We start from the raw sequence: 25,865 nt of genomic DNA on the forward strand, positions 1-25,865 counted from the left end.
GCATTTGTATGGGATGCAACAGAATGGCATTTGTATGGGATGAAGCAGAATGGCATTTGTATGGGATGCAGCAGAATGGCATTTTAAAAACAGACGGGCTGGAAGAATCTGGCTGTGCTAACAAAAACAGCACCCAACAATTGAGACTGAAACCTGCCCACTGACATTCACTCGCAAGAAAGTCACCTACACTGGTATTTTTGCAAGAAACTGGGCAGAGGGAAGGACAAACTGTGTGGGTCAGCTGGTGGGCTCATTCATTTTATCTAGCTCTAATTCTTCAGGAGTAAAAGTGACTGGGGGGGGGTGGGGGGGGGGGGAAGAGCAGAAGGAATCATCACTGCATTTAAAGGATATCATTGGGGACTGGTTGGTCCAGTGGGATAGGTTTGTTTCACCTCTTGGACCTGGGATGAAAGCAGCCTCCCTTTGCCAGCTGTTAACAGTCTTGAGCAACTCATCACTTCCAAGTATTTGAGAGCACAGCCCAGAATTTAGCACTAATTGCAAGTCACACTCAGGCAACATGGAGAGCTGATCTGGGACAGGGGTAGAGGCTCTGCACCTGTAAATTTACAGGAACATTTTCACCTGACTGAACTAGTTCACGTTCAGTTCATGTAGAATTTGCCCCCTCCCCTGTGAGACTGTTGACAACTGTGCAAATCCACACAGAGATCTTAACAATTCTAAAAAGAAAATTCAAACCCTTCCCCCTCAAAAAAAACCTCCTGAAAGATAACCAGAACCTCTCTCTGATGATAGCCTGAATACAGAATTGTTTTTGTGACACCTGAAGACTACCCCACACAGCTGTCAACAATTCGGCAAATGGTCGATTCTGGATCGTTTTAATTTTGCTCTAATAACTCCTCCCCCTTACTCACATGGAACAGATTCTTCCAGACTCCTCTTCCTTCCTTTGTTTCATAGAAACAAAAACAGGAATGAAATTAGCAATCAGTCATGTTCATGCAAAGCTTCAGCTCAGGCAGGATGTACAGTCTGACCAGCACATGCATGAATGAAAGCTTAATAATGGCACACAACATTCCGAGAACAGTTCTTACCCGTAACTGACTGCCTCTCTGTACTCCAAGTCGCTGGTGCATTTGAAGAAAAGTACAAGAAAGGTTTATTTGGCTTGCTTTTTAAAAGCTTGTTCAAATTTCCAATAGGATTGGAGCAGAGATCAGTTCTTCAACAGCCTTTAACATCTAGTAATCCTCAATAACTGCAGCCTAATGCCAAAGTCTCATTTCTCCAGCTGAAATCTGCAATATTTGTGGCACTAACTTGAGATCAGTAAATGAAAGTATTAGCTAATCCAGTCTAACTGAACACCTGGCCAAGGGGGCACTGTGGCAGCTCTTCAATAACCAACGGCTCCTTCAACGAGCACACCAGGATAACGTACCACTCTGCTCTGATCCATGAACACTTGTGCCTAAATACTCCCGACAGCATCACATTCCAGTGTCCAGCCTTGGAAACAGACAGTGCCGGCCCTAATCCAGAGGTGTGGTAAGTTTTAATCAAGTTTCTTATGCGCATACTCACCGGTAAGGCCACAGCAACAACTCATCCTGGAACATTCATTCATTTCAGTGGGAACCACCACAGAACCTGCATACGCTGGGACCTCAATTATCTGCTTATTCAGTTGCTGGGTGAACAGTTAATAGTGCATACTGCCTTCAGCGCTCACCTCCAAGTGCTGGAGGGCCCCTGGATGCAATTAAGGGAGCATTTTTGGCCAACTCTTAGTGGCTGGAGTCACGAGTAAGTACGTGGCAGATCAGCTCGCCGCACAGGAGGAATGGAGGCAAATGCTGACTGTGATCCTGATAAAGATCCACACGTGTATTTTACAGTTTTGGGGGCGGGGGCAAAAAAAAAATCAGTAGACCCTCATCAGGAACAGGAGTGGTGGCTCAACTCCATCTCCACTCTAGCTCAGGGACCACAGAGGCTCAGTCCCCTATCACCACACCAGCTAGGATTGGATAACTCAGCACAAATCAAGGATGGAACCTGGAACCTTGCAACGTATGGCACAGTGCCTTTGTACACTAAGCCAACCCATAAAGGGAAGAGGGAGGGCATGAAACTGGCAACTTTTTATGCAAAAAAAAGAGCATCATCACATTTCTCACTCATCTGAACATGCAGCAAAAGTCTGAAATCATTGGACTGAAATGGCAAATGGTGCTGAAACCACAGGAGGTGAGCATCACTTAATTTGTAGACCAAAGCTGTATGGGCTTAACATTATGTCAAAATTAAGTTAGCACATCACCTGTTTCCACCTGATGCAATGTGCAGAACGGGTGTACGTGCGGACGGGGATTACCCTCAAGCAGCAAACTATGTTGCTAATGTCAGATCCTGGGCCAATTACGCTTATGTAAACTGAACTAGAATTTGATGCTGCTTCTGCCCAGTATTGATCTGCTACAGAGATGCCAGAGTTTGGTGCCCATCTATCATCAATCGGCAATGCTGCTTGTCCAACAAGGACTTCCCCCAAATCAGGAGAATATCTGCAATATTGTCCATTTGGATGAAAGGAAGCATTATGGGAGAGATTTTCCAGACTGAAGTGATGCCACCGATTGACCTGCAAATTGGACCAATCTACCGCCCCGGGCCATAGCTGGCCGGTGAGCTCTGATAATCCGCTCCTCCAAGCTCAGGCAACGCACTCCTACTTGTGCTTATATTTCTCAATTGTAAACAATTTTACAACACCAAGTTATAGTCCAGCAATTTTATTTTAAATTCACAAGCTTTCGGAGGCTTCCCCCTTCCTCAGGTGAACGATGTGAAATGAAGTCCTTTGATGTGAACGATGTGAAATGAAGTCCTTTGATGTGAAATGACTTCATTTCACATCGTTCACCTGAGGAAGGGGGAAGCCTCCGAAAGCTTGTGAATTTAAAATAAAATTGCTGGACTATAACTTGGTGTTGTAAAATTGTTTACAATTGTCAACCCCAGTCCATCACCGGCATCTCCACATCATGACTTATATTTCTCACTCACTGATTTGCCTGTTTGAATATATTGGGCTTGGAAGGTCTGTTGTTAATGCTGTTGCCTCATTGGTGGATAAATCCCAAATCACAACACTAAGATCTGTTAGTGTCAGCAGCTCGAGATATCTGGGAATTAGTGGGGACAGAGACTGAAATTTTATATATGGTCTAATAACAAAAGTTACGGGTACCCTGAACTCGGCAGTAATCCAAAGTGTCCCGAATGGGTATCCAGGTGATATAAAGAGTGGCACACTACAGATATCCTGCCACAAGGTGTCACTAGCATACAAAGCAAGTCAGCAACATTTGCGACAGAATACTGCAGCCACCTAGAATTTTGACCCCTTGAATCAAACATTAAAATACGCAGGGAGAGGAAATGAGCCACTAGCTCTATGATCCCAGGTGTACCAATGGGTGTGGAAGCCTGAGCAAACTCCTCATTCCGACACTGCCTTGCTCAGTAACAAGTGGGCAGCACACATTTCTACTGATGACCCAGGGTTAACACAACTGCCAGTTTCTGTCCCCTTCAATGACTCTGTGCTCACCCTGGCTCTCTGATGTCTCTCGCAACACGATAATTCCAGTCCCGATAAAAATCATTTTCTTTGTCAAAATCGTCGTCTCCAATGGTGACGTTGAACCTTTTCTCCTCAAAGTCGGGCTCCTGCTCCTTCCTGATGGTGGCTTTTTTCAGCATCTGAAAGTGTAAGGTTTAAAAACTGAAGAGAAATCCACGCCTCAGCTCAGAAATACTCTCACAATCACTTCGTCCTCTCATTTTCTCCCTGCTCTCTGTCTGTCTGTCTGTCCCTCCCCCAAACAACTCCAGATCCACTGACTTACCTGGACTCGACGGTCTGTGTTTGTCCCTAAAGCACCTGAACAATCAATAGCTTCAGACGCTTCATTAGGCACCTCGACTGCAATATTTTAAACTTCAGTTGTATTCATTTTGAGCCAAATGCCCCCAATGAAGAGGAAGCTTTAAAAAAAACTGTTTGGAACAGGAAAAGGCCATATGCCGTTAACAAGCCCACCATGGACCAAGCTCTCTCCTCAGCTGTCAGCCCTGGCTCAGTGGTGGTGCACTCACCTCTGAATCAGAAGGTCATGGGCTCAAGTTCCAATCCAGAGACTTGAGCACATAATCCAGGCTGAGGCTTCAGTGTAGTACTGAAGGAGCGCTGTTCTGTCGGAGGTGACGTCTTTTGGGTGAGAATGATGAATCAGTTTGTGTAATTTTGGGTGAGTTACTATTTACCTCTTTTGCATGTCTCAGGCCTCTCTCCCACGCACTCTCTGCCGGAGGTTCCAATGGAATGGGGGGCATCAATTCATCGATGACTGGAGTACCCTAGTCCCAGAAAGAGAAAATTCTTCATGAAACCAACCTTTTCATTGTTTGAACACTACGTTTAATGATACAAGCTGGATCCTGGTTACCAGCAGTCACAGACTGAAGTAGCAGCTGACACAGCTACATTCAACAGACACTGACACCCATCTAATGGCAGGACTAGGAACTGCAGGTGCAGTATAAGGCCAGAAACAAAACTATTCCACATCCAGCAACTGCAGAGCCAAAACTATTCCACATCCCCCCAACACACTCTCACACTCACAGCCGTACTTTAACAGCACACCAAAATGCCAAGATTCAACAGTCTCCTGGAGCCCATCTAGCCCACTGCCTCTTGGGCCATCCCAGTCAAACCAAAGCCCCACTGGGCCTCCTCCAAGGGATCTGGCATGCTGCAAGTTGTGATAAACTGAACTCTACTTATTTCACTCAGCTTTCTACAAGTCCAAGTGACAAAGATCAAAAATGAGGGAACAAATCAGAAACCTTCAACCTGCCTCCCTTACAGTCACATTCACCTCCAACCAGGGGCCCACTTTCAGGTGAGATTAGCTGTACTGTACAGGAAACTCAATAGATTTTTTAAAAAACTATGGAATTTGATGTGCGACCACTGTAGCTGACCGAATGACAGGGCAGGTATTGTACATGCAGATAAAATTAGTGCTTGAAATAGAGGAGCCTATGAGTTTAATTGCTCCTGGAAACCCTGTCTTTTGAAGCAGCATTTACCCTTTTCACAAACAGGTACAGTCACATTGCGTCAGTTTCACCAACTGAGGGGTCAGCTTGGCTCAGTTGGTAGTGGTTCCTACTTCAGAGACTTGAGCACATAATCTAGGCTGCATAGTTGGAAATGCCGTCTTTCAAATGACACGTTAAACCTAGGCCCCTTCTGCCCTCTCAGGTGGACGTAAAAGATCCTGTGGCCACTATTCAAAGAGTAGGGGCGTTCTCCCGCTGTCGAGGCCAATAATCAGCCCACAAAACACCAGAACACTCCATTCCACTGACAATGGCCTTCTGACTCATCCCTCCTCCCTTCACTCCACCATTGGTGGCTGTGCTTTCAGCTGTCCAGGCCCCACACTCCGGAATTCCCCCCCAATCCCCTCTACCTCTTGACCTCTCTCCTTTAAGACCTCCTTAAAACTCACCTTTTTGACCAAGCTTTTGGTCACCCTCCTAATATCTGCTTCTTTAGCTTGGCATCCACTATACAATCCAATACAGCTGCTCCCCTATTCTACCACATTTCAATCATGGATCAGCTATAAAAAGCCAATCTTACAGTAAGGACAGGACAGAGAATACTGCAGACACTGAACATCCTCATGCATTCACAACCTGCTCACCCATTAATGAAATTTACTGGGATTCACACTGCAGCTATTTTAACCCAATAGCATCACCTGCCGGTAGCTATCAACTGCAGCACTCTGCTGAGGTTGAAGATGGCAGCTGAACACAGCTTGGCCAATTCGTGCCAACTTCTGAACATGTATCCATGGCAATCTGCCAATGAACCATACCAGATGTAAATGTGAACTGTAATTGTGCGTACAAAGTCAAACGTGAACCACCCTGCTTTGCACAGGTTGCAACAGTGCTCGAGATACAGTCGCTCACTGACCATTCGATTATGGATTGTTAAAAACACAAAACTGTACAAAAACAGAGAGTCTAAGATAGTGGGAGGGCAGAGAGCAGAAAAACATCTGATCCTCAAAAAAGGAGCTGGCATGTAAGATTTAACAGACGAAAGCCACCGTGGAATTATTTTATCCATTTCACAAAGTTAAAGTTAAAAGTGCCCGACTTTCCAACAGCGCTCGTCAAAAGAGAACACGTGGAACATGGGTAGTGATGTAATCCAGGGCAGCAGGTGCATCACAAAGCAGACAGGGCGTAGCAACTACTGCCAGCTATTTGTGCAACAATGTTAGAATCAGAAATTTATGGCACAGAAAGAGGCCATTCAGCCCATCGTGTCCGTGTCGGCCGAGGAAGAGCTATCCAGCCTAATCCCACTTTCCAGCACTTGATCCGTAGCTTTGCAGGTTCCAGCACTTCAAGTGTAGGTCCAAGTACTTTTTAAAATATGATGAGGGTTTCTGCCTCTACCACCCGTTCAGGCAGTGAGTTCCAGACCCACACCAATCTCTGGGTGACAAAAATTCTTAACTCCCCTCTAACCCTTCTACCAATTACTTTAAATCTATGCCCTCTGGTTATTGACCTCTCTGCTAAAGAAAATAGGTCCCCCCTATCCACTCTATCTAGACCCCTCATAATTTTATATACTTCAATTAAATCTCCCCTCAGCCTCCTCTGTGCCAAAGAAAACAACCCCAGCCTATCAAATCTTTCCTCATAGCTAAAATTCTCCAGTCCTGGCAACATCCTCGTAAATCTCCTCTGTACCCTCTCTAATGCAATCACATCTTTCCTGTAATGTGGTGACCAGAACTGTACACAGTACTCAAGCTGTGGCCCAACTAGTGTTTTATATAGTTCTAGCATAACCTCCCTGCTCTTATATTCTATGTCTTGGCTAATAAAGGAAAGCTTCTTAACCACCTTTTCTACCTGTCCTGCTACCTTCAGGGATCTGTGGACATGTACTCCAAGGTCCCTCACTTCCTCTACACCTCTCAGTATCCTCCCATTTATTGTGTATTCCCTTGCCTTGTTTGCCCTCCCCAAATGCATTACCTCACACTTCTCTGGATTGAATTCCATTTGCCACTTTTCTGCCCACCTGACCAGTCCATTGATATCTTCCTACAGTCTACAGCTTTCCTCCTCACTATCAACCACACGGCCAATTTTTGTATCATCTGCAGACTTCTTGATCATGCCCCCCACATTAAAGTCTAAATCATTGATATATACCACAAAAAGCAAGGGACCTAGTACTTTCTTTTTATCCATTCATGGGATGTGGGCGTCGCTGGCGAGGCCGGCATTTATTGCCCATCCCTAATTGCCCCTTGAGAAGGTGGTGGTGAGCCGCCTTCTTGAACCGCTGCAGTCCGTCTGGTGAAGGTTCTCCCACAGTGCTGTTAGGAAGGGAGTTCCAGGATTTTGACCCAGTGACGATGAAGGAACGGCGATATATTTCCAAGTCGGGATGGTGTGTGGCTTGGAGGGGAACGTGCAGGTGGTGTTGTTCCCATGTGCCTGCTGCTCTTGTCCTTCTAGGTGGTAGAGGTCGCGAGTTTGGGAGGTGCTGTCGAAGAAGCCTTGGCGAGTTGCTGCACTGCATCCTGTGGATGGTACACACTGCAGCCACTGTGCGCCGGTGGTGAAGGGAGTGAATGTTTAGGGTGGTGGATGGGGTGCCAATCAAGCGGGCTGCTTTGTCCTGGATGGTGTTGAGCTTCTTGAGTGTTGTTGGAGCTGCACTCATCCAGGCAAGTGGAGAGTATTCCATCACACTCCTGACTTGTGCCTTGTAGATGGTGGAAAGGCTTTGGGGAGTCAGGGGGTGAGTCACTCGCCGCAGAATACCCAGCCTCTGGCCTGCTCTTGTAGCCACAGTATTTATATGGCTGGTCCAGTTAAGTTTCTGGTCAATGGTGACCCCCAGGATGTTGATGGTGGGGGATTCGGCGATGGTAATGCCGTTGAATGTCATGGGGAGGTGGTTAGACTCTCTCTTGTTGGAGATGGTCATTGCCTGGCACTTTTCTGGCGCGAATGTTACTTGCCACTTATGAGCCCAAGCCTGGATGTTGTCCAGGTCTTGCTGCATGCGGGCTCGGACTGCTTCATTATCTGAGGGGTTGTGAATGGAACTGAACACTGTGCAATCATCAGCGAACATTCCCATTTCTGACCTCATGACGGAGGGAAGGTCATTGATGAAGCAGCTGAAGATGGTTGGGCCTAGGACATTACCTTGAGGAACTCCTGCAGCAATGTCCTGGGGCTGAGATGATTGGCCACCAACAACCACTACCATCTTCCTTTGTGCTAGGTATAACTCCAGCCACTGAGTACTGAGCCCTGCGGAACCCCACTGGAAACAACCTTCCAGTCACAAAAACACCCATCGACCATTACCCTTTGCTTCCTGCCACTGAGCCACTTCTGGATCCAACTTGCCACTTTCCCTTGGATCCCATGGGCTTTTACTTTTCTGACTCGTCTGCCATGTGGGACCTTGTCAAAAGCCTTGCTAAAAACCACCCAGACTACATCAAATGCGCTACCCTCATCGACCCTCCTTGTTACCTCAATAATTTGCCCACCACCAAGGTTAGACTGACTGGCCTGTAATTACTCAGTCTATCTCTTTCTCCCTTTTTAAACAATGGTACAACATTAGCAGTCCTCCAATCCTCCGGCATCACACCTGTAGCCAGAGAGGATCGGAAAATGATGGTCAGAGCCTCCACTATTTCCTTTCTTGCTTCTCTTAACAGCCTGGGATACATTTCATCCAGGCCTGGCGACTTATCTACTTTCAAAGATGCTAATCTCCTTAATACTTCCTCTCTCACTATGTTTGTCTCAATCAATATTTCACACTCCTCCTCCTCGTCCCCCTCTTTTGTGAAGACAGACGCAATGTATTCATTAAGAACCATACCCACATCTTCCACACATAGGTTACCTTTTTGGTCTCAAAGGCCCTACTCTTTCCTTAGTTATCCTCTTGTTCTTTATGTATTTATAAAACATCTTTGGGTATTCCTTGATTTTACTTGCCAATATTTTTTCATGCCCTCTCTTTGCTTTCCTAATTTCCTTTGTTCTTTCCTAATGTTCCGCTTTTGGTCGCCTCGATCCGCACTGCCCTCACCGTGTGTCATGTCCTCGACGTTGTAACATTCACAGGACAGAATTCACAACTGGGAAGTAACTGAATTTTACTGAAAAATAATCAGGTTACTCTCTAGGAAATACTATGTCCAAAATATACAAATCTTCAAAGGGAAAATGCTCAGCTATGGTTTGAACTGAATCACTGCTGACTCTGACAGAGTCATGCTGAATTACAGCCCCCAATTGCATTTCGGAATCACCATCCTGGATTTTGAATATATTCTGTTAACACACTAATGAATATATTCTGTTCTACCCAAATGACTGAATTAAAAAGTGAAAATGCTTCAAAGCACAGCAGGAAAATTGGGATTCTAACTCATTAAATACTAAGACACACACCCCTTTCAGATTGATACACAAACCCACAAAAGTGTCCTTCGCTTCACAGAACTGTTGTCTCTGTTATGTTATCAATGTGGATTTCTGAGGAACTGTAGAACCGATTCATAATACAAACGGTGCAAGACCCAGAGCTACTGGCTTGCAATGACTGAATAATTCAAATTCCGATTTTACTACATGGCTTTCTGGAATGTTTAGTGGCATTTTGGGGACCAAATTCTGTGATTCCATCCATTTTTCTATGAAAACCAGTGGCCCTAGTTATGACACAGGATTGATGGAGCAATCCCGGTGAGGATTTAAGCCAAACTTTACCCAACTGCCCCAAATCTCATGGAATGAGGCTTGCTCGATTATTCCTCATCTTTGACCTTTCCCCCAGGCTCAACGACTCCTCCTCCCACTATAACTCCCTCTCACTTTAGGAAGCTTTTGGTGGTACTTGAACTTTACAAACTCATGACTAGTCTGCTAAACACCAGGGTCTACAGGATTTTACAAATCAACTGAAATTAGTACTCACCAAGACGTGCGTTTCCTGGAAATAAAACAGAGGAAAACAGGCCGTTAAGAATAGAGTGCACAAGCAGTTAAAATTCTGCTCCACTTCTGGGTTGGTCATTGGAAAGAATTCCCTCTGCTTGATTGGTGATGGCTGCTGTCATTCCTCAATGCATTTCTGTCTATTCTCTAAAATCCAGCTTTCTTACTTTTACTGTGAGATCAATTGCACGGACTCATTTAGACCACAACTGCTGACTCTGGATCCTAGGACTTTTCTCTTCATGGGCCATACAGGTGTGTACCATGGACCCTCAGGGGCTACACACAAAGTTCGTCCACGTTCCCACTAATCTGTGTCTTATCTCGAGTTGCTGATATTAACGGATTTAGGATTCATCCACCAATGAGGCAACAGTGCCAAGAACAGCCTGTTCCAAACCTCCAGCCCATGAAACTCAAATAACAAATCAGCAAATAAAAAACGAGTACAAACGGGGCGGAGTGGCCAGGGCTCGGGGGCCGCAGGTTGGATACTGAGAGATGTCGCAAGCTCAGATTTCTGTCGGCCAGGCATCAGATTTTTATACCTTTCTGTACCTGTTGACTTAAAATATCGGATCTAGTCAGGTTTCTCAGTATGTTGGAGGATATGCTGTTTCATCCCATGTAAGGTACAACATATCATCACGGCCACTGACTGACAGTTTTTACTAGAATAGTATTACTCTCCTGTGGTGTTGCACGTAGGGAGTTGAGACAAAGTACAGTCTCAGTATAAACTGTGAGAGGGTCAGTGGTACTTTCAGGCTCAAACTCCATGACAGTGCATATTTGCACATGATGTGCTGTTTGAAAAGGAATGGAGGATTATAATGTGTAATGGAGAATGCATTATTATGCTGGTAGATTTTAGGTGTTGGGAATGATAGGATTCGGGGGTGGAAGGGGCTGAGGGGACACTGTGGTGAGGGATATGAGGAAGTAGTGGCAGGTGGCCTTGTCAGTGAGTGTCACCACAGGAGAGAGACCATAAGAGACGGTGACTTTGGGGGTGGCCATGAAGATGTGGTGGGAGAGTTTAAATGGAGGGAGAAGTTTAGTGAAGATTAGCAGAAGGGTGCTGAATTCTGGGGAGAGGGGGCAAGGGCAGCTGAGATGGAGATTGATATCACAGAGGTTGAGGACTCACTGTGCAGAGGCTGAGGAGGCATGGCAAGGAGATATCTCTGACCAGCTCAGGGTAGCGGTCGATAAGAGAGGCGAAAGGAGTGGAACAGGATCAGATGCTTGAAGGAGAAGGTGCCAGAGCAGTAGGGAAGAAACTGAGGTGTGGCTTGATGATGGGAGCCACACCGCACCATTACGGTTTGGTTGGAGCCAAACCAACCAAGATTTGTTACAAGTGGCTTTAATTTATAGACTGAGCTAAAATATACCCACAATTGGCAGAGGGGCTTAAGTAGTGAGGAAGAGGAGACTGGGGGAGCTCAGTGGAAGGGGAGCTCAGTGGAAGGGGAGCTCAGTGGAAGGGGAGCTCAGTGGAAGGGGAGCTCAGTGGAAGGGGAGCTCAGTGGAAGGGGAGCTCAGTGGAAGGGGAGCTCAGTGGAAGGGGAGCTCAGTGGAAGGGGAGCTCAGTGGAAGGGGAGCTCAGTGGAAGGGGAGCTCAGTGGAAGGGGAGCCGTCAGCCCAGGAGCCGCCATCTTTGGCAAGAGGATAATACAATGGCATAAATTTAAGATAATCACAAAAAGAAATAAAGGAAAAGTTAGAAAAAAAATTCTTTAGACAGGTGGAATGTGGAATTCTCTTTCATAAACCATTGTTAAAGCAGAATCCGTAAATGCTTTTAAAAGGGAATTAGGTAGTTACATGAGAAAGAGAAGTATTAAAAAGGTACAGGGAGCGAAATTAGACGAAGTGGCTCATGTGGAGGAAAACACCAGCATCGTCTTGAAGGGTCGAAAGGTCCATTTCGGTGTTGCAACATGCTATGCCCACTTACCCAAGGGTTGGCCTGCATCAGTGGGTGGGGTCCCAGGTGATGTCCTCCATTAGGTGAGAAAGGATCTGGTTTAGCTATCAGTGAGTAGTTTCCTTTGTCATTTATTCCCGGATGGATAAACCGACAATTATTTCCCCAGGTGCAGTTACCTACAAAACAGCAATTTTTAACATTTCAAGGACAAAACAACCAGAATGTAGCAGTCATGTTTTAACACAAAACAGCAGTGAAGGACTAACTGAATCATCATCATCTACCAATCTATCCTCAGCCTCACTTTACAAATGGGGCTTAAATGTCAGCTTAACTGAGTTAGTGCCACTCTCAGGTCAGTCAGAATGTTACGGGTTCAAGGGCACAATCTACGGTGACACTGCAGTGCATTACTGAAGGAGTGCTGATTGTCGGGGGCATCGACTTTCAATTGAGGCCCTGTTAACCTGTTTGGATGGATGTGAAAGATCCCATGGCACTATTTGAAAAAGCAGGGAGTTCTCCCAGTGTTCTGGCCAATATTCATCCCTCCAGTCATTCATTCATTCATTGTATGTGGGACCTTGCTGTGCACAATTTGGCTGTAGTGTTTGCCTACATAACAAGTGAATTCACTGGCTGTGAAGCCTTTTAGGCCAACTAGAGGATGTGAAGGGTGCTATATAAATGCAAGTTTGTTCGTTCTTCACCTCTGCAACAACCTCCAGTCCCATGTCCCAGCTGGAACCCTCAGCTCTTCAGACTCTGATCTCGAGTCCTCCTTTCACTGCTCCACACTCAGTAGCAGAGCCTTGAGCTACATGTCCCTGCGCTCTGAAATTCTCCCTCGTTACCCCAACTATGCCATGAACGAATAAAAAAAAACTATGCTTCATTGCTCTGCACCTTCAAATACTTCCTCAAAACCTACTTCTTCAACTACACCTTCACCCAACTCCCCTAACTCCTGCTCAGTGTTATTTCCGCCACTTCGCCTCTCATGAAAGCACTTTGGGATGTTTTGCCATGTTAAAGTAGCTATACAAGAGCAAACTGTTGTTTAGCGAGTGCAGTTTTGAAGTAACTGGAAGGTGTTATTGCGGCAAATGTTTGAGACAGGGACCATTGCTTCTTATAAGGGAAAAGCTAGGTAAATATTTGTAGCAAAAGATACAGGGTTATGGGGAGAGTGGGACAGTAGGATTAGTTTTGAATTGCTTTAGCATAGAGCCAGCACAGACATGGGCATAATGGCCTCCTCTGTGCTGTAAACTTCGATGGTTCTAATTGTATGCCCATCCCCATTAAAAATCAAACCTGCATAGTAGCACATGTTGGCTGGGCTTTTTTTTTTTGAGGGCGGGGGGGAAACTAAACAACTCATCCCACAGCCATCTGGGATTAAGCTCTGGTTGCTGTATCTCATGCTGTGAGGAAAAGGAAGGAGAAATGTTTGCAAAAAAATAAAAAGCACAATACTGCAGATGCTGGAAGTCTGAAACAAAAATACTAAATGCTGGAAAGACAAAGCAGGTCAGGCAGCATTTGTGGAGAAAATGGAGTTAACGTTTCAGGCCTGACACTTTTATCAGAATAGTTCTGACGAAGGGTTTGCCTGAAATGTTAACTTTTTCCCTTTCTCCACAGATGCTGCCTGACCTGCTGACAAAAATGTTGCACTGAGTCTGTCAGAGCAGAGCTGTTCCCACTTCTCCCCTTATATGATGGCCATGGTTGCTTCTTTAAAAAGCATCATCAGGATACTGGCAAATTATAGATTAGAAAGTGATAATCTGACTGGAATGGTGCAGCTAGTTCCATCAAAAAATCACAGCATTTTTAGTCACAAGTACAGGATACACAATGACCCTACAACAAACAGTAACATAAGAACATAAGAAATAGTAGCAGGAGTAGGCCAATCGGCCCCTCGAGCCTGCTCCGCCATTCAATAAGATCATGGCTGATCTGATCCTAACCTCAAATCTAAATTCATGTCCAATTTCCTGCCCGCTCCCCGTAACCCCTAATTCCCTTTACTTCGAGGAAACTGTCTATTTCTGTTTTAAATTTATTTAATGATGTAGCTTCCACAGCTTCCTGGGGCAGCAAATTCCACAGGCCTACTACCCTCTGAGTGAAGAAGTTTCTCCTCATCTCAGTTTTGAAAAAGCAGCCCCTTATTCTAAGATTATGCCCCCTCGTTCTAGTTTCACCCATCCTTGGGAAAATCCTTACCGCATCCACCCGATCAAGCCCCTTCACAATCTTATATGTTTCAATAAGATCGCCTCTCATTCTTCTGAACTCCAATGAGTAGAGTCCCAATCTACTCAACCTCTCCTCATATGTCCACCCCCTCATCCCCGGGATTAACCGAGTGAACCTTCTTTGTACTGCCTCGAGAGCAAGTATGTCTTTTCTTAAGTATGGAGACCAAAACTGTATGCAGTATTCCAGGTGCGGTCTCACCAATACCTTATATAACTGCAGCAATACCTCCCTGTTTTTATATTCTATCCCCCGAGCAATAAAAGCCAATTCCGTTGGCCTTCTTGATCACCTGCTGCACCTGCAAACTAACTTTTTGATTTTCTTGCACTAGGACCCCCAGATCCCTTTGTACTGCAGTACTTTCCAGTTTCTCGCCATTAAGATAATAACTTGCTCTCTGATTTTTCCTGCCAAAGTGCATAACCTCACATTTTCCAATATTGTATTGCATCTGCCAAATCTCCGCCCACTCACCCAGCCTGTCTATATTCCCCCTGTAGGTTTTTTATGTCCTCCTCACTCTCTACATTCCCTCCCATCTTTGTATCATCTGCAAACTTTGATATGTTACACTCCGTCCCCTCCTCCAAATCGTTAATATAGATTGTAAAGAATTGGGGACCCAGCACCGACCCCTGTGGAACACCGCTGGCTACTGGTTGCCAGTCCGAGAATGAACCATTTATCCCAACTCTCTGCTTCCTGTTAGATAACCAATCCTCCACCCATGCCAGAATATTACCCCCAATCCAGTGATTCTTTATCTTGAGCAATAATCTTTTATGTGGCACCTTGTCGAATGCCTTCTGGAAGTCTAAATACACTACGTCCACTGGTTCCCCTTTATCCACCCTGTACGTTATGTCCTCAAAGAACTCAAGCAAATTTGTCAGACATGACTTCCCCTTCGTAAAGCCATGCTGACTTTGTCCTGTTAAATTATGTTTGTCCAAATGTTCTGCTACTGTCTCCTTAATAATAGACTCCAAAATTTTACCCACCACAGATGTTAGGCTAACTGGTCTATAATTTCCAGCCTTCTGCCTACTACCCTTTTTAAATAACCAGGACATCATACCTTTGTTTGCATGGTTCATTTATATTACATTCTCTGATTATCCCTCATCTCAATCACAAGCTGAAAAATGATGTTATTCAATTAAACTTTCAAAGAAATTTACATCTAAATAGATATTGTCAAATCCTATGAGGGAATCCAGGTGATGCACAGCCTGGAAGTGGAGATGATATTCAAACTGCTCTTTCATCTTACACTTTAGGGAGGTATCAGAATGCATTAATGGAGTTATATTCTGATAATTCCCATCAGACACTCAATTATTCCAGTTCCAAACAGAGTTGTAATGCCTCCCCCAAATAGGTTATCACCTTTAATGTAGAATCTGCAGATGGGTTTTGGTCGGACCTTCCTCTCGTTGGGATCTTTCACTTCACCTTCCTCAAGATCATCGTCCTAGGAACAGAAAAAAAAGTCACCATGATCCCCAGTTAAAGTAAGGATGGGAAACGACAGTGAGGCAGCGAGAAATCTGCGTAAAGTATCTGATTTGTCCTTTTGATGTTGGAGGCAGAATTCTGGGAGGCAGAGTGAAAACACCAAATACAATTGGCTTCAGCAGCCCTGGTTTAGGGGCCAGTGCTGGAAGCGGGCATCTGTAGACACGGAGAGAACAGGATCAGGATTGACTGCGACATCGACAGCTGATAACCTGCCGACACACGTTCTACGCTCACACATGAGTCATGATCACCGGGTTCCAATACATAATCACAAAAACTGCACACCAGCCAATAGACTTCAATGTTCTGCAACACATTTTTGTGCAAAACCTTTAATACATCCCCTCAAATGACTTCCATTTTTGTATAATTTCTTATATTCAATTGTAAGAGTATTTTATATAAAGTTTATTACTTTACTACTTCAGTGTATTACAGAAATATAGATCATACAATTCACATGAATGGGACTCGTTTCATTTCAGATATAAACACTAAAATCTGAACAAAACAACAAACATTTAATTGGAGTACGCAGCTGAAGTGGCCGTTACAGGAGCAACTCCAGTGGCTCTGGGATAAAACTGGTTCGGAGATTTCACTACCAGAAATGTGTAAATGAGTAGCATTCAGTTGGAAGAAGTTTATTCATACTTTACGTATCCAAATTGACTCACTAACTGAACCAGTTGCTCCTCTCAGTATAGCTTTAAACATAATCGTAGAATTTTACAGCACTGGAGGTGACTATCTGACATACTGCACTTAACGTCTGCGCATAAAACTGGCATTGTGGATCAGCTGCTTGTCAGAGAAACAACTAGAAATAGATGCAGTGTTTATGGAGTGTCATAAGGCATTGTATAAGGAGCTGCATAGCAGGTATGATAGAATAAAGGGATGCAGTATTAAAGGGAGTGTGGCAGCATGGACAGGAAGTTGATTAAAGAACTGAAAGTAGTGGTTAATCATGTTCTTCAGACTGGAGGGTTATAGACAGTGGCGTCCCCAGGGGTCAGTGCTGGACCATCGTTCTTCACCTATGTATAGGATGTGTAGTCGAGTATCAGGGACCACCTGGGTAATTGCCAACTTGCTGCCGTTGTGTAAAATGGTACTGCGGATCAGCTGCTTGTTATGGAAAACGCCCAATTCTCATTTCCATTGATTTTAATCAAAATAAAAATGATGCAGTTTCTATAACAGCCGGCTGATCCAAGACGCCAGGTATATGCCCAGACATTAAGTTGAAAATCTACCCCACAATATCAAAATTTGCAAATGACACAAAAAACAGGGAGCGTGGTTAACAGGCCAGGAGATCAGGTAAATAGATGTCAGATCAAATTCAATGTTGAGAAATGTGAGGTGGTACATTTTGGGTGAAAGGAGAAGAACATATATTCTAAAAAACTTTAAAAGGAGTCGAGGAACCCTGGGTTTTATAAATAGCAGTACAGACTACAAAAGCAAACAGGTAATCCTAAACCTGTATCAATCATTGGTTAGGCCACAGTTAGAATTCTGTGTCCAATAAGTGGAGCATAAACGCAGGCATAGACCAGTTGGGCCGAATGGCCTGTTTCTGTGCTGTAGTTTTGATGTAACTTTTCGCACCTTATTGTAGGAAGGATATGAAGGCAAGAGAGAGGGTGCAGAAGAAATTCACTAAGATGATACCAAGATAAATATCGGAAAAAGAAAAATGCAAACAATATGGGGAAAGAACAAAGGAATAGGATTAAGTGGATAGCTCTTTCAGCAAGATGGCAAAGATATGATGGGCTGAAAGGCCTCATTCTGTGCCGTACAATTCTATGAATCTAAATATTTATCCACTTTTTTTCAAAGCTATTATGGATCCTGCCACCACCAGTTTCTGGTAGGAAATTCAATGTTCTAACAACCCTCTCTGTTAAAAAAAATTCTTCTAAGCTCTCCATTTGTTATTTTGATGATCTTAAATTTATGCCATCTAGATGCCAACTCACCGACCAGTAGAAATAATTTATCCTCGATTTACTGCATCAAATCCACTCAAAATTTTGAACATATCAGATCATCTCATCCTTCTCTGTTCCAGTGAAAAGAGCCCCAGATTCTCTTGTCTCACCTTATAACTAAAGCGTCTCACCCATGAAAAAATGGGCACCTGTGTGAGGAATACAGTGAGCTACCTGACTATCTTCAGAAAAGGAGGTGAAGGAAGAATGTCAGAGGGGCCAAAATTCACTAAGTCCGGCCGTGTAGTCACACGGGCCGATCAAGTACAGGATTCCACACATGCTAAGTACTTCAATGGAAGCGTGAAAATGCTGACAAGGGGACTAAAGATGAAGGAGAAAGCTGGAAGAAGAAGGGGATCATTCTGGGCCTTTCTCCAGCATCTCTTACTGGCCAGCTGGCTCAGCCATGGCAGAAACCTGGAACAGGTTATCTCCTTGTTTGCCAACACAGCTGGGGGGAGGTGCACAAAGTAAATGGAACTTAACCAGAAGAGGTTTAAAATTGCGAGAGGAGCTGAAGTGGAACAGTGTCTGAATGAAATGACCAGCTTGTGGTATAACACAAAACTAGCACTAATTGCCCGACTCACTCAGATAAGCCACAGGGATAGCTGGAGAGATGTGGAAAAATTCATCCTGCTGCAGTTGGGGATCCTCTTCTTAAGTTAGAGCTAAGGAACATTGTAGGGGCAGATTAAAAGGAGTTTTGGCTCTGCAGTGGGATATTTTGGGGTGAGGAAATCACAAGCAAAATCTCCGGTTTGCAAAAGATATAAAACTGGACAGAAATTAAATGAAAAACTGTGCAACCAGAGTCAGAAGGTGTGTAGTTGGGATTGACATCAATCAAAAGGGGGCAAAACCTTATTGGGTGTAATTAACTTTTTCTGCTCTTATATTTTATATTAAACCTTTTGCTCATCCACATTCCAAAGTTGCTTCTTAAGAAGTTGAACTTTAAAAAAAAAATCAAGCATCAAGCATTCCCAGAAGAGCAACACAGATTAAATACAAATTGATGTCCCCTCATCACCTTCACAACTGCCACAAATTCCCACTGCAACTTCAAAATATTCCTATTCCCAAAACTAAAAAGGTAGAAGAGGGGGGAGGAAAATTGAGAAACTAAAAAGGTGGAAAATGCAGTCCTAAAAGCAAATTATGTCACAACAATCTGACATGAAAGCTACAGACAGAAAGCAGTCAGCTTGGACAGTTTATAAAGGCTTTCACACATCTGCCATTTTTTCACCCAAATTTTATTTTTTTTGCTTTTCACTTTTATGTTTGCTTGGAGAAGAGGGATGCACTACACAGTGTGGCTTAGAGCTTCCTTTTGGTCAGCTGTGTATCTGACACGCATGGAAACCCATCAATATGTTTAAAATTCTAAACCAAGCTATTGAGAAGTCTACTTCTATAGAATTTCTGTTTGCCCAAAAGAGAATGTACAACCTCTTCTCACTGGGACAAACCTCAGTTATCCAAGTCCAGAGAGCATAGGTGTAGACTGGCAGAGTCTAGGGTTCCCCAAATGTGTGCACAGGTAATGCTGGAGTTTAGCCAGCTCGTAACCATCCCACTGCATGTACTTCATTGACTGTGAAGCACTTCGGGATGTCCAAGGACATGGAAAATGCTATATAAATACAAGTTTGTTCTTTCTACTACCAATGACAGATTGTAACACTAAGATCTGGAGGGGAAAGAGTGTGGGTGTAAACCAGAGTGGGGGAGGGAGAATGTCTGCAGTCAGCATTCTTGTGCGAGGCAGGAGGAGAGAGATATGTAGTGCAACAGGGAAGTGGGTGGCAGAGAAGACAAAGAAGATGGTGCGAGAGAAGGGAGAAAAGGCGAGCGATAAAGAGACAAAGAGGAAGGAAACAGGAGATAGGAATACAGAAAGGGAGAGGGTGGTGAAAGGGGAGGAAGAGAGCGGGGAGAACGCAAGAATGGGAAAGAGACCAGAGGGGAATGGAGAAGAGAAAGGCGACAGGAAAAAGGAGATGGGGAGAAAGAGACACACACAGACACTTGTTGATGACTTTTCTGATTATGTATTTATGTATCTACACCAAATACCAGGTACAGCAGGGTCTCTAGTCACAACAGAGGAGTGCAACAAGGTACTTTGCAGGGGTACAAGGACTAGAATACCTGTAATCATTAAATAGCATTCTACATTGCTTGGGATAAATCTGTTTAAATTCATACCTCAACTTCTCCTTCATCAAGCTCTCCATCATCCTCATCTTTTTTCCTCTCACGAAATGAATCTTTTCTTTCTCTTTCAGACTTTCTCTCTTCAAGTTGACCTTTCTCCTTTTCACCCTCCTTTGGTGAGTCGCTACTTTTCTCCTCCGTGCTTTGTTTTTCACTGTCTTCTGTCACAGCCCCTGGCTGTTCTTCAGGAACCTCCTCATCATAGTCCAGCTCATGTTCATCCAGATCCCTAGTGACAGAGGATGCTTCATCCTTGGAATCATTAGCAGCCTCCTCATCGGGTTGGGAGTCCTGCTTCTCAGAGGCAGCCTTTTCAGTTCGCTCAGCACTGCAAGTTCTTTTTGGACTTGCGACATTGTCTCGGTCAGATTCTACATCCAAGTCCTTAGGTGGCTCCTCATTATCTCCGTCATTTCCACTTTCTTCACTGTAATTTCCTTCCTCTCTCAACTTTTCCTCATCCTCTTCCACCTCTGATTCATGGGTTTCCCCATCGTCCTGACTCCCCTCATCATCAGGCTCATCGATACTGTGAATCTCGGCATCGCTGCAATGGTCGTTGTCCTCAGAATCAATGCATTCTCCATCATGGTCTGAATGTTTGTCTATATCCTCTTCATCGTGTTCTTGCCCTCCCTCAAGCAATAGGTCATCATCAGAGAGCTGGTCCTCTGGGGAACGAAGGTCACGATCAGGACTATCGGAGGCATCCATTGGAGAACAATGTTATTCTGTTAAAAAAGAAGAGAATGTGAATATATTTCACCCACAGGGTGCTACAGCATTTTCCCCAGTCCCCATTAAACTGAGTACATTATAAATGTCAGCACATAAAATGACACTGAAGTATTCAGACCCGAAGCTCCTCCAGTGGTTCAGTGGGCTATAGTCAGTACCTCTAAAATTTGGTTGTGGGTCTGTCCAATTTCTATGGCACATTATTAAGCGGTCCAAACACATTTATATCCCAAGAAAAGAGTAACAGCACCAATGTTTAAATAAAGAAAACCAGTATAAGTTTAAAGAAAGATACTTGAACTAAAAACTTACAGTGCCTGACGAATAGAAGTGATGAGACTGAACAAAAGCAGCAGAGATGTGCATCAGCCAGCAGGTAGAACAGAGATCTGGAACGGCCAGCCCAGATTGAACCACCCTACAGCCAGCCAGGAAACCAGCATCACCACCAGTCATTTAGGCCTCAGCCAGCTAACAACTGAATAGGGGCTCCAGTGCTGAATTATGCAACAAGAAGCAACGGAGTAAGAATCAGGAAAAGGAGGGTCGGCAGAATAATGGAATCATAGAAAGGGTACAGCATGGAAGGAGGCCATTTAGCCCATCGAGTCCACGCCAGCTCCATGCAAGAGCAATCTAGCAAGTCCCACTCCCCGCCCTATCCCGTAGCCCTGCAAATTTTTTCCTTTCAAGTACTTATCCACTTCCCTTTTGAAGGCCATGACTGAATCTGCCTCCAGCACCCCCTCGGGCAGTGCACAACGACTGGGAATTAAATATGCCAGGGTATTTAACAATCAGGAAGGACAGGCAGGAAGGAAGGGGAGGTAGGGTGGCTATGTTAATAAAGGAAGGAATCACTAATACAGAGAAATGATATTGGGACAAAGGATCAGGATAATGAAACAGTTTGGGTAGAGATAAGGAATAATAAGGGGCAAAAAACACTCGTGGGCGTAGTATATAGGCCTCCTAATAGTTGCAACTCTGCTGGAAGAAGTATTAATCAGGAAATAGTCGGGGCATGTAATAAGGGAACAGCTATAATTATGGGGGATTTTAACTATCATATTAACTGGACAAATCAAATTGGGCAGGGTAGCCTTGAGGAAGAGTTTATTGAGTGTATTAGGGATGGATTTCTTGAGCAGTATGTAACTGAACCAACAAGGGGGCAAGCAACCTTGGACCTGGTCCTGTGTAATGAGCCAGGATTAATTAATAATGTCCTAGTTAAGGATCCCCTTGGAATGAGTGACCATAACATGGTTACATTCCATATCCAATTAGAGGGTGAGAAGGTTGGTTCTCAAACAAGCGTACTGAGCTTGAATAAAGGAGACTATGATGGTATGAGAGCAGAATTGATTAAAGTGGACTGGGAAAATAGTTTAAAGGGTAAGACGGTACATGAGCAGTGGTGTTCATTTAAGGAGTTATTTTACAAATTTCAAAAAATATATATTCCACTGAGGAAAAAAGGGTGTAAAAGAAATGACAGCCATCCGTGGCTAAGTAAAGAAATTAAGGATAGTATCCGACTAAAAACAAGGACATATAAGGTAGCCAAACTTAGTGGGAGGATAGAAGATTGGGAAGTCTTCAAAAGACAGCAAAAAGTAACTAAAGGATTGATTAAGAAAGGGAAGATAGATTATGAAAATAAATTAGCAAAAAATATAAAAACAGATAGCAAGAGTTTCTACAGTGTTATAAAAAGAAAAAGGGTGGCTAAGGCAAACGTAGGTCCTTTAGAGGATGAGACCGGGAAATTAATGGTGGGAAACATGGAGATGGCAAAAATGCTGAACAAATATTTTGTTTCAGTCTTTACGGTAGAGGACACTAAGAATATCCCAACACTGGACAAACAGGGGGCTCTAGGGGGGGGGGGGGGGGGGGGGGGAAGGAGCTAAATACAATTAAAATCACTAAGGAATTGGTACTCAGTAAATTAATGGGACTCAAGGCGGATAAATCCCCTGGACCTGGTGGCTTACATCGTAGGGTCTTGAGGGAAGTGGCAGTAGGGATTGTGGATGCTTTGGTAATAATTTTCCAAAATTCTCTGGACTCGGCAAAGGTCCCGGCAGATTGGAAAACTGCCAATGTAACACCCTTATTTAAAAAGGGTAGTAGGCAGAAGGCTGGAAATTATAGACCAGTTAGCCTAACATCTGTGGTGGGTAAAATTTTGGAGTCTATTATTAAGGAGACAGTAGCAGAACATTTGGATAAACATAATATAATAGGACAAAGTCAGCATGGCTTGACAAAGGGGAAGTCATGTCTGACAAATTTGCTTGAGTTCTTTGAGGACATAACGTACAGGGTGGATAAAGGGGAACCAGTGGACGTAGTGTATTTGGACTTCCAGAAGGCATTCGACAAGGTGCCACATAAAAGATTATTGCTCAAGATAAAGAATCACTGGATTGGGGGTAATATTCTGGCATGGGTGGAGGATTGGTTATCTAACAGGAAGCAGAGAGTTGGGATAAATGGTACATTCTCGGACTGGCAACCAGTAGCCAGTGGTGTTCCGCAGGGGTCGGTGCTGGGTCCCCAACTCTTTACAATCTATATTAACGATTTGGAGGAGGGGACCGAGTGTAACATATCAAAGTTTGCAGATGATACAAAGATGGGAGGGAAAGTAGAGAGTGAGGAGGACATAAAAAACCTACAAGGGGATATGGACAGGCTGGGTGAGTGGGCGGAGATTTGGCAGATGCAATACAATATTGGAAAACGTGAGGTTATGCACTTTGGCAGGAAAAATCGGAGAGCAAGTTATTATCTTAATGGCGAGAAACTGGAAAGTACTGCAGTACAAAGGGATCTGGGGGTCCTAGTGCAAGAAAATCAAAAAGTTAGTATGCAGGTGTAGCAGGTGATCAAGAAGGCCAACGGAATGTTGGCTTTTATTGCTCGGGGGATAGAATATAAAAACAGGGAGGTATTGCTGCAGTTATATAAGGTATTGGTGAGACCGCACCTGGAATACTGCATACAGTTTTGGTCTCCATACTTAAGAAAAGACATACTTGCTCTCGAGGCAGTACAAAGAAGGTTCACTCGGTTAATCCCGGGGATGAGGGGGTGGACATATGAGGAGAGGTTGAGTAGATTGGGACTCTACTCATTGGAGTTCAGAAGAATGAGAGGCGATCTTCTTGAAACATACAAGATTGTGAAGGGGCTTGATCGGGTGGATGCGGTAAGGATGTTCCCAAGGATGGGTGAAACTAGAACGAGGAGGCATAATCTTAGAATAAGGGGCTGCTCTTTCAAAACTGAGATGAGGAGAAACTTCTTCACTCAGAGGGTAGTAGGTCTGTGGAATTTGCTGCCCCAGGAAGCTGTGGAAGCTACATCATTAAATAAATTTAAAACAGAAATAGACAGTTTCCTCGAAGTAAAGGGAATTAGGGGTTACGGGGAGCGGGCAGGAAATTGGACATGAATTTAGATTTGAGGTTAGGATCAGATCAGCCATGATCTTATTGAATGGCGGAGCAGGCTCGAGGGGCCGATTGGCCTGCTCCTGCTCCTATTTCTTATGTTCCAGATCCTAACCACTCACTGTGTAAAAAAGTTTTCCTCATGTCACCTTTGGTTCTTTTGCAAATCACCTTAAATCTACGTCCTCTGGTTCTTGACCCTTCCGCCAATGGGATCAGTTTCTCTCTATCTACTCTGTCTAGACCCTTCATGATTTTGAATACCTCTATCAAATCTCCTCGTCTCTGTTCCAAGGAGAACAATCCCAGCTTCTTCAGTCTATCCACGTAACTAAAGTCCCTCATCCCTGGAATCATTCTAGTAAATCTCTTCTACACCCTCTCGAAGGCCTTCACATTTTTCCTAAAGTGCAATGTCCAGAACTGGACACAATACTCCAGTTGTGGCTGAACCCAGCATTTTATAAAGGTTTGTCGTGACTTCTATACCTTTGTACTCTATGCCTCTATTTAAAAAGCCCAGGATCCCGTATGCTTTTTTAACCATTTTCTCAACCTGCCCTGCCACCTTGAACGATTTGTGCACATGTACCCCCAGATCTCTCTGTTCACATACCCCTTTTAGAATTGTGCCCTCTAGTTTATATTGTCCTTTCAAGTTCTTCCTACCGAAATGTATCGCTTCTCATTTTTCTGCGTTAAATTTCATTTGCCATGCGTCTGCCCATTCCACCAGCCTGTCTATATCCTCCTGAAGTCTATCACTATCCTCCTCACTGTTCCCTACCCTTCCAAGTTTTGTGTCATCTGCAAATTTGGAAATTGTGCCCTGTACACCCAAGTCCAAGTCATTAATATATAGCAAGAAAAGCAGTGGCCCCAGCACCAACCCCTGGGGAACACCACTGTACACCGCCCTCCAGTCCGAAAAACAACCGTTCACCACTACTTTGTTTCGTGTCACTTAGCCAATTCTGTATCCATGTGCTACTGTCTACTTTATTCCATGGCCCCAATCTTGATGATAAGCCTACCAATCAGCACTCTACCAAATGCTTTTTGAAAGTCCATATACACTAACTGCATTGCCTTCATCTACCCTCTGTTACCTCATCAAAAAACTCGATCAGGTTAGTTAAACACAATTTGCCTTTAACAAACACGTGTGCCTTTAACACATCTTCCAGTTCTGACGAAAGGTCTTTGACCTGAAACATTAGCCCTGTTTCTTTCTGCACAGATGCTGCCTGACTTGCTGAGCTTCTCCAGCATTTTCTGTTTTTATACCACATGGTCTGCAGCGGCTCACCACCACCTTCTCAAGGGCAACTAGGGATGGGCAATAAATGCTGGCCTTGCTAGCAACATCCAAATCCCAAGAATGAATTTTGAAAATGTTACTTTCTGAAAAATATTATCTAATTTGCATTTCAATGAATTAGTACTAACTGCTTCCACCGTCTCCCTAGGGGGTCTGTTCCATAGATTGACCACTAGCTCAATGAAATATTGCTTCCACAGATTAATTTTGAATTAACCCCCCCTTCAAGTGCAGGCCGTGTCCTCTGGTTCTAC

The 25,865-nt window shown here is 44.1% G+C and overlaps 1 protein-coding gene across 4 annotated transcripts in view; it reads right to left on the reverse strand.

Annotated features, from left to right (window-relative positions):
- The window catches only part of zc3h18 (zinc finger CCCH-type containing 18), a 169,580-nt gene that overhangs the window by 129,230 nt on the left and 14,485 nt on the right, over positions 1-25,865 (reverse strand). For 2 of the 4 annotated variants that reach the window (XM_067998210.1, XM_067998211.1), the window contains exons 2-8: positions 20,080-20,819; positions 15,728-15,812; positions 12,092-12,240; positions 10,109-10,123; positions 4,309-4,401; positions 3,593-3,744; positions 1,071-1,103 (exon numbers count right to left, since the gene is read on the reverse strand). In XM_067998210.1, coding sequence (XP_067854311.1) covers positions 1,071-1,103; positions 3,593-3,744; positions 4,309-4,401; positions 10,109-10,123; positions 12,092-12,240; positions 15,728-15,812; positions 20,080-20,802 — 1,250 coding nt within the window. In that variant the 5' untranslated portion in view covers positions 20,803-20,819. Of the gene's footprint in view, positions 1-887; positions 921-1,070; positions 1,104-3,592; positions 3,745-4,308; positions 4,402-10,108; positions 10,124-12,091; positions 12,241-15,727; positions 15,813-20,079; positions 20,820-25,865 lie in introns of all 4 variants that reach the window. The other 2 variants (XM_067998212.1, XM_067998213.1) reach the window with 2 other exon arrangements.

Source organism: Heptranchias perlo, chromosome 16, assembly GCF_035084215.1.
Source record: "Heptranchias perlo isolate sHepPer1 chromosome 16, sHepPer1.hap1, whole genome shotgun sequence".
In the NCBI taxonomy this organism is placed as follows: Eukaryota; Metazoa; Chordata; class Chondrichthyes; order Hexanchiformes; family Hexanchidae; genus Heptranchias; species Heptranchias perlo.